Raw genomic sequence first — 9,213 nt, 5'->3', positions numbered from 1 at the left:
CTGTAGGTTAGGTGTTGCAGTACCGGCACACGTCACCTCTGCCAGCCTTTTTTATAATCGGATTTTGGGGAGCGTGAGCGCGAAGATCGGAACACTCCCTCTGGTATCCATCATTTCCACTGTTTCAACAAAACGACGCCCCTCTAACTGTTTCTCGTGAATTCCAGTTACAGGTACTTATCTCTTCCCAATCGATTTCTCTCGTGAGGGTTTTTCTCCTCTCTCGTCTCTTTTGATGCCTCCTTTTGTTGTTTTTTTTTTATGCAATCTGGACAATGTTTCCGTGGAGCTTTTAGAAATTTTCGGTTGGCATGAGGCCTCGATTTACTAATTATACCTCACGATCCCCATGCTGCTTAGACTATATATCCACGATTTTGAATTCCGCGAATGTGTTAAATATTGAACCTTTCTTTATAACTTTGTTTCTCATTTTAGTTCCGCATCAGTGACACAATTGTCTGTTTCCATGTTGTAACCGAGATTTCCGCGCATGGATGTGTTTTTGAAAAATTAGACAGGTAAGGTAAGGGAATTAAATATAGTATGAACAATTCCTATAATTTGGAATTTGGATCAATTCGTTTTGGTTCTTTGACTGATGTTACGTCCTGTACAGTGCGTGTGGTGCATTGTTTCATGCCAAGTGGAACTATTATTTGTAAGATCCTATAAGAGGAATGACAGGACACAACTTATCGTATTAATGGATGATACTGAATTCTCTTAACTATATTAGACCAATGTTGATGTTTCTGGAAATAAAAAAACGTTGTCATCAAAGTTGGTCTTTTTCAAGGTCAACCATGGAACTTGTTGAGTTGAGTATATTTTTTATTTTATGGATTGTGATTTGGTATGCTTTGGATTGATTGATTTTGTTGTTTTAGTTTTAGAAGTACTAGTTTATATTTCATTGTTTCACGGTGTGTTTCGTGGCTGTGATAGAGAATTGGGTAGCATGTGATGCTTAGTGGAATATCGAAGTGTTCGATTCTCCACTTCTGACTACCAGCCTTTAAATTTGGATGCTTATCGATTGGCATTAGAGTTAGTTGTCGATGTCTTTTGAAAGGGTTATGGAGGGTTTTGGCCAACAAGAAAGTTAAATGTAATGTCATCAAGCAAAATTTGGTGCAAGTTTGAGACGTCCACCTTAAGAGTGGTGCTGTAATGGGGACCATGCCATCAAAGGTTGCCTAAGTCCTTCATTGAGTTGTCTAAGTTGGTTGGTGGAGTATTTGAATGTGTTTTTCTCTTTCTTTAATGACTAGCTTCCGAGGGTGGTTACCGAAGAGCTTAGCTCTTATCTCGAGGAAAGAAAAGAGAAAGACATGGAAGTGAGAATAAATCAAGTGATGTTGAAAAATGTGCATTGTTTGGTTTTGTGGGAATGACATAGCAAACACTTTGGCGAACTAACAGGTTAAAAACAACAGGCCAAGCCTTAAAAAAAGAATTGTAACAAACTAATAGTCCAGGCTTTGGTTTGGCAAGGCCTTATTTGATCTGACTATTTCTATCTCTATGACCACATGGATTTGCATTATATCTTTTGCAGAGGTTAAATATTTAAGTTCATGTCAGAACTCGTAATTCATTAGTCCTGGTTTTTGCCATGATGGGTCCACATTTACAATTCATGATGTTCTTCTATACTTCAAGTCTTTGGCATTATTAGAGAATAGTCATGCATGTTTGTGTTGATAGAGGATACTTTCTTAAAAATAATTTCCATCCACATAGCTTTTTTGGACCCTTTTGCTCAATGATTAGCATCTAGTAAAGAATGTTACTTGGTTATGCTAGTGTGATACTGTAGTAGGAGATCTTAATCAGTTTGCGATCTCTGAAAAGGAAACCCTATTCTTATGTGAATGAGCATTAGATGTATTATGTGTATTGTTACTTAGTTTAAATGACATTTTGAAATAGTTCTCAAGTGTTGCAAATGAAGGATATTTAGAATTATAATATAAGGGAGAGTGTTATAAAGTATCCAGTAATGTTGTATGTGCTGATCAACATTGGGATCTGCATAAACTTTCTGTAGGGGTTATTCATATAATTTTTGTTAGCTTGAGAAACAAGAAAATGGGTTTAGAAGGGTTAGGATAAAAAGAAGATTCTCTTTCATGGTAATTAATGTTGGGATTTAGATCATCAAATCCATCGGCTTTACCTTTTTAATCATACCCCGCAGTTCAAATCATAGGTAAATTCTTCATTGAGGTAAATCTCTCTGACATCCTTATTTAAATGCCATAAAAAGTAAAGTTCATCAATTTTATGTATTTTCCTGTGGCTCATTTTCTCCCAACCGGATTTGTTAATTCTTGTTTGTGATACACCCAACACTGGGTGCTCATTTTGTTTGATTTGGTGAAAATCTAGTCATCGTATGAAGCTCACTCTCCACTCTTCCGTTCTCAGTTCTTCCTCTGTTTGCTGTTCTGGGCTTGTCTTCCACCATTATTAATATGTTTGAGCCTTATTTGGATTGTGAAGTTGATGGAAATGAAAATGGGGATGTATTGGTGGATCCTTGTGATTATAATGTGATAAGTTTTCTGGATCAGACATCTAGTTTCTAAGAGTAGAGTATTTCTGTTTCCGTTGTGTTTAATATATTCCACCTTGCAAGGTTTTGATGTGTACTTGACCTTTTTTGTGTTTTGGAATTTTTTTGTTAAGTTTCTTGCTACTTAGTGGGTTATGACTTATGAATTTAATGCTATAGAATATGGATTAATAATTTTGTAAAATCCATTGATTCAAAATGCTATTTTTACCACTCTTCCCGATTTAAGGTGAACTTGCTATTTTAACTATGTTGTTTTGTATCATTCATCTTCTAATGAATGATCTACCGTTTACCGTCTTCTCTATTAATTTCTATGGTGCTTGTTTTATGCATTTTATATTGTTACTCATTTGGTGTATCGAATAAAAAAATGGCAACTTGGATGCATAAAATTGGGATGTCATGACTGAACTGAAGGAAATTCAATGGGTCGTAAAGGTTGCAGTGTCTATCCTCGACGGAAATTAATATGGTAGATCAAGACTGATTGATGTATGGCAGTGTGGATACATGAATTAAAATGAGAAAGATTGAGTGAAAGCAATGAGATAGCTTTCTATTGTATGTGTTAAGATTCCATTTCCGTACGACTGTGTTATCAAGACTGATGTCTGGCAGTGTGGATAAATGAATCAAGATGATAAGGATTTAGTGAAAGCAATGGCATAGCTTTCTATTGTATGTGTTGTTTAAGATTCCGTTTTCCGTAGGGCCGACTGCTATCAAGACTGATGTCTGGCAGCGTGGATACATGAATCAAATTGAGAAAGATTTAGTGAAGGCAAATTCTATTGTAGGTTTTGTTTAAGATTCCAACGACCTCATGATATGTAATAGGGAATGATATAGATGGGTTGGTTTTACACACCTTTGGTTTAATTTGTATTTGTTGACTTTTGTAGTGGTGCTGCTTGTTACACAATTTTGCGAGCTAGTGACTGTACTACTTAGGTGTTATTTCACATTATCTCATAGTTATCATTTTATTTCCAATTTTCTGTAAACTGAAGCTTTGCCTGCTGTTTTATCTTAGTTGTGTATTGTGCTGCAAGTTAGAATGTGGTGAGGGTCTTATGATAGAACTTGCTGTGTTTTTATGCCTTCTATTACATTCACTATATGAGTCTGTTAGGAATAAAAGAGAGTAAGTTAGACACGTGTGAGACACGTGTAAGGAGAGTAGTATGATAATTGTTAGTAGAGAGAGGGTATAAATAATAACAGAATAGGTGGAGAGAGGTGATCAAATATTTTGTCTCTTTTGGATAGAGACTGGATCGTTGTTCTAGTGGAGGAAGGGAGGCTTCCTTGGGTTACTTGTAATTCTGTTTTCTATACTTTGTAGAGTTAATAAAATATATATTCATACATTCATCTCTGTTAATCATACATTCACTCTGTTAATTGAGTGTTGAGATAAGAAGAGAGAATAGATTAGGTTATCATTATAAAGTAACCTAACAGATTGGTCCGACCTGCCGGATCAAAATCCAAGGAGAGACAAGATGGAGAATAGGATGAGTGCACTGAGGGCAGATTCGTTTCCATGGAAGCGATGTTGGAGGAAATTCGAGCGGAGATGAGGGGAATGGCTCGAAACACGAATGGCGACCGTGGAAGACGGAACATTCATCGCGACAGTGGGAGAAGAAGGAACTAGCGTCAAAGCTCCGAAGGAAGTCGCGATTCCTTCAACGTTGAACGCAAACGGCGACCACCAGAGAAGTTGGAGGACAAAGCGGAAGAGGACCCCATGGGCTGGATCGTGAAGGCAGAGAAATTTTTTGATCTACAGAACGTGACGTAGAGGAAGAAGATGAAGCTGGTATATACCTGTATGGAGAAAGGCGCGAGCTACTATTGGATCCGCTTCTGGCGGAAGAAGACTAGACATCCGAATTGGAAGATGTTCATGGAAGTGCTGACGTGGAGGTTTGGCGAACTGAACCGAGGCACCATTCTTGAGAAGTTGGCGGCGGTACAGCAGAAGGGGAGCGTCAACGAATACACCCAGGAGTTTGAAAATTTGGTGGCACAAGCATCTGGCGTGGGTGAGAGGATGGCAGAGGTGCGACAAGAGGGATCTGGCAATGTCGGCGGAGGGCAGGAAGATGAAGAAAATGAGAAAATTAACAATCTCTTGGATCTGGAGAATATGGGTAAGGGAATGGGAGTAACGGAGCTGAAGCTGAGCACACATCAACCGCCTTTGCTGCTTCGGTACCGTCTCTTTCACATGGGTCGCACAATTAAGGGCACTCTTTTGGTTAACAAAAAGCTTCTTCCTAGGACAACACTGAAAATTTTTATAAAGAGGATGGTAAGAAATATGCCTTTGCAAAGATGGCTGTGTCTCAGAATATTGGTGTCCCTTGGATAATGTGCCAACAATGGGATGCTCCGTGATTGATACATGCAATTCATTCTACTTTGATGATAAAAATGATAGAACAGTGGAATTTCGGAATACATCATATCGCTTGCCAACTTGGTCAGTTAGCATTCTTCCTGATTGCAAGAATGTAGTGTTCAACACAACAAAGGTTAATTCCCAGACAAATGTAGTTGCAATGATTTGCGGAAGTTTGCAGCAATCAAATAAAGGTGTAAATTCTTTGATATGGGTAGGGATGGCAACGGGTCGGGTCGGGCACAGATAGTGCCTACTCGCAACCCGACCTGTCGGATAAAAATGTACCCGCCACCCGACCCGTTACCCGCCGGGTACCCGCTTAAAAAATACCCGCGGGTATTTTAAAAATCCGCGGGTACCCGTGGATATCCGCAAAAAATAAAAAAAATATGTTTTATATTTTTTAAAATAAAATTTAAATAAAATAACAAAAATATATATAGTATAATATAAATTAAATTAAATATAAATTAAAATTTAATTTTAATTAATTTTAATCTAATAAAATATAATTTTATTTTATTTTTAATAAAATTTAATTAAAAAAAATATAAATTAATTTTTTTATTTATTTTTTGCGGGTAGCGGGTACCCGCGGGTCGGATAGTATACTATCCGTACCCTACCCGTTTAGAAGCGGGTATTAAAATACCCGCTACCCCTTACCTGCGGGTCGGATAATATACTATCCGTACCCTACCCGTTAGAAGCGGGTATTAAAATACCCGCTACCCGTTACCCGCGGGTAGTAAATATCCGCGGGTAGTAACTACCTGCCGCGGGTTTTACCCGCGGATACCCGTGCCCGTGGATTTTTTTGCCATCTCTAGATATGGGACATTGTGAAGGAGAAACCAGAAATATGGGGAACGAAAGACTTTGTCAAAAATGGTTTTGTTGATTTCATCAATACTACCAAAGATACCACTGACTACCTATGGCATACCACAAGTATATTTGTGGGTGAAAATGAAGAGTTCTTGGAAAAAGGGAAGCAAACCAATTCTTCTAATTGAGTCTACAGGTCATGCTCTCCATGCTTTTGCGAATTAGGAATATCAAGTTGGCTTACAGACAGCTGGACCCTTTTATGACTTTGTGGGGGCAGGACTCACAAGTGTGAAGATTAAGGGATTGAACAATGGGACGATAGACTTGTCTTCATATGCTTGGACTTACAAGATTGGAGTGCAAGGAGAACACCTAAAGCTATACCAGGGAGATGGGCTGAGTAATGTCAACTGGACATCTACTTCAGAACCACCAAAAATGCAGCCATTGACATGGTACAAGACTATTGTGCATGCTCCACCTAGAGATGAACTAGTTGGATTGGATATGTTACATATGGACAAGGGTCTAGCCTGGTTAAATGGAGAATTTGTTGAGAGTTATATAACAGTAAACAAGAAAATTGATGCTGGTGGGAATATACTTGGTTGTTTTTGCTTCTTGCAAGTTGTAATGCCAGACTTGAATCAGTCTTCTGAAGAACACAAGCCAATAGGCAGAGAAAACATTTCTGAATCCAAAGAGTTAGCTTATATACTACAACAGATTGAAACCATGACTCTTGCTTGGAGCTTGAGCCAAGCGGAATTGGTGGAGGGGGAGACAGAAGAGAGTGACTTAACTCCGAATAAAGAGGGACCTGTAGAGGGGAGAGAGCTACTGGAAGCACTGAAAGACATCAAAGATCATCTTCTTTGGGCTTATAGTTTTGAAAAAGAGGTGACCAGAATGTGGGAAGTTAATAGAATCAGAGAAGAATGGAAGACATTGGAAGAGGATTTGCCACCACCCAAGCCTCCAGACTAGAATTTGGAGGACACCAGCTCCCTGACTTCAACCTTGAGGACAAGGTTGATTTTGAAGGGTGAAGTAATGTTAGGAATAAAAGAGAGTAAGTTAGATACGTGTGAGACACGTGTAAGGAGAGTAGTATGATAATTGTTAGTAGAGAGAGGGTATAAATAATAACATAATAGGTGGAGAGAGGTGATCAGATATTTTGTCTCTTTTGGGTAGAGACTGGATCCTTGTTCCAATGGAGGAAGGGAAGCTTCCTTGGGTTACTTGTAATTCTGTTTTCTATACTTTGCAGAGTTAATAAAATATATATTCATACATTCATCTCTGTTAATCATACATTCATCTCCGTTAATCGAGTGTTGAGATGAGAAGAGAGAATATATTAGGTTATCATTATAAAGTAACCTAACAGAATCACATGATTAGTGCTAATCGTGGTGAGCAAGGACGACCTAATGTTGTGCTTTAAATTGTTATTTAAACATCTTTTATTTAATCTTGACTCAATACTATCCTACCATTTGTGACTTAGATGTAACTGCAAAAGTTGTCGAGAATGGTTGAATCATTATGATTGTTTTACATGTGTTTGTTGCTAAGACATAGGTTTTGTAAAAATTTCTACGTCATAAATGGTATAATGTGTAATATGTACTTCAGACATTTGATGATTGTATTTGCAATGACTAACATATTAATTTATTATTTTACACTTTCTCTCCTTCCTAACAGACCTGATTAAATGGCCGAAGTTAGTAAGTTGAGGAACAAGTCTCAAGGTCGGAAGTCATCACCAAGTCTTTTGTCTTGTTCAAGAAAAAATCTGAAAGATCTTACGGTAAAGAGCTCTTCTAAAGCATCCGAGAAGAAAAATTGGAAAGATGCAACCTGTTCTGTATGTATGGAGGTTCCCCATAATGCCATTCTCCTGCTTTGTTCGTCTTATGACAAGGGTTGTCGCCCTTATATGTGTGCAACAAGTCATCGCTATTCAAACTGTTTTGAACAATATAAAAAAGCATACACTAAAGCAACATCTGTTCAAAGTTTGCAGCTAGAAGCAAATAATTCAAATCTTGATTTAAACACAGGTGAATCTAAAGACAACACTGAAGTTCCTGAGCTTCTTTGCCCCCTTTGTCGCCGACAGGTGAAAGGTTGGACAGTGGTTGAAGCAGCAAGGAAGTCTCTAAATGCCAAAAAAAGAAGTTGCATGCAGGATGACTGCTCTTTCGTGGGGAATTACAAGGAGCTTAGAAAACATGTTAAGTCTAAGCATCCATTTGCACGACCCCGAGAGGTGGACCCAATAAGAAAAGAAAAATGGAAGAGGTTTGAGTGTGAAAGAGAACGAAATGATGTTATTAGCACAATTTTATCTTCAACACCAGGGGCTATGGTACTGGGGGATTATGTGCTGGAGCCAAATGACCATGCTTTTTATAGTGATGAGTATCATTCAGACGGTGAATATCTAGAGGATGATTTTTCTCATGCTTTTTATAGTGATGAGTATGATTCAGACCTAGAGGATGATTTTTTCACAGTTAGGTCCATTAGCTTGGGGAGAACTGGTCACTTTTTGCAGAACATTAGATATAATCAGGATCGTGCTAGAGATTCTTTCGATGTTGATCGCTTTGGTTTTCAGAGTGTCGCATCTGCAGGTTCTGCTGCTGTCTCTGGACGCAGACTCCACAGGATCCTGTTAGGAAGTTCTAGAAGACGACGGAGGCATAGGATAGCAAATGCAAGAAGGTAAATTCAAAGGAAAACTTGTAGGGAAGGAGCTGCACTTCTGCAAATAGTATGCCAGTGATCTTGGCATGGCTGGTTTTGTTGCTATGCCGGAGCAATTTTATAATTTAATTGGCAGAGTATAGCAGTTCATCTCATCTATATATGGCACCGTGACATTCCCTGTTTTTATATATTTTTTAAAATAGACTGTACAAAAGGCAATTATAGAGTGCTCATTGCCTCTCTGAATTCTAAGTGTAGGAGATCAGCTCATTATGATTGTTAGGTCCCATAGGTTGGATTGGTTTTTATGCGGTTAGGCAAAATGGTGCATTGAACAGAAGGTTAGGGACTAGATGTCCAAATAATTTCGTTTTGAACTGATGCTTTATTCTTCCAATGATGATTTGCTTTCTGTACAGGTTGGATTACTTTATAATAGTGTTAGGGATATAGAATGTCATTCTGCATGCCCGTGTGCAGTGATTGAGATGATGTAGAAATTATGGTTTTCTTTTACCTGTTATTTCACGGTCGTCATCCGTATGAAATGGGAAGCCCTTGGTAGAAATTATGATTACTGATTAGAACCGAAAGTGGATATCACCTTCATATTTAACGGGTCATTAGAAAGTATGAGTCTACTCTAGTGATTGTTAAACCT

The 9,213-nt window shown here is 38.2% G+C and overlaps 1 protein-coding gene and 1 pseudogene across 1 annotated transcript; both read left to right on the top strand.

Moving 5' to 3' along the window:
- On the top strand, positions 1–8,968 carry LOC106762872. The gene is made up of 2 exons (XM_014646977.2): positions 1–173; positions 7,542–8,968. The coding sequence occupies exon 2, from the start codon at positions 7,552–7,554 to the stop codon at positions 8,569–8,571; it is 1,020 nt and encodes a 339-aa protein (XP_014502463.1). The 5' UTR covers positions 1–173; positions 7,542–7,551; the 3' UTR covers positions 8,572–8,968.
- Positions 4,975–7,535, top strand: LOC111241581 (annotated as a pseudogene).
- Positions 8,969–9,213: the final 245 nt, after the last annotated feature.

The sequence above is a fragment of the Vigna radiata genome, chromosome 5 (assembly GCF_000741045.1).
Source record: "Vigna radiata var. radiata cultivar VC1973A chromosome 5, Vradiata_ver6, whole genome shotgun sequence".
Lineage (NCBI taxonomy): Eukaryota > Viridiplantae > Streptophyta > Magnoliopsida > Fabales > Fabaceae > Vigna > Vigna radiata.
This window is presented reverse-complemented; position numbering and strand designations above follow the sequence as displayed.

Excerpts from the sequence above, each read along its gene's own strand:
- LOC106762872 (XM_014646977.2), top strand. The coding sequence starts at position 7,552 with ATGGCCGAAGTTAGTAAGTTGAGGAACAAGTCTCAAGGTCGGAAGTCA.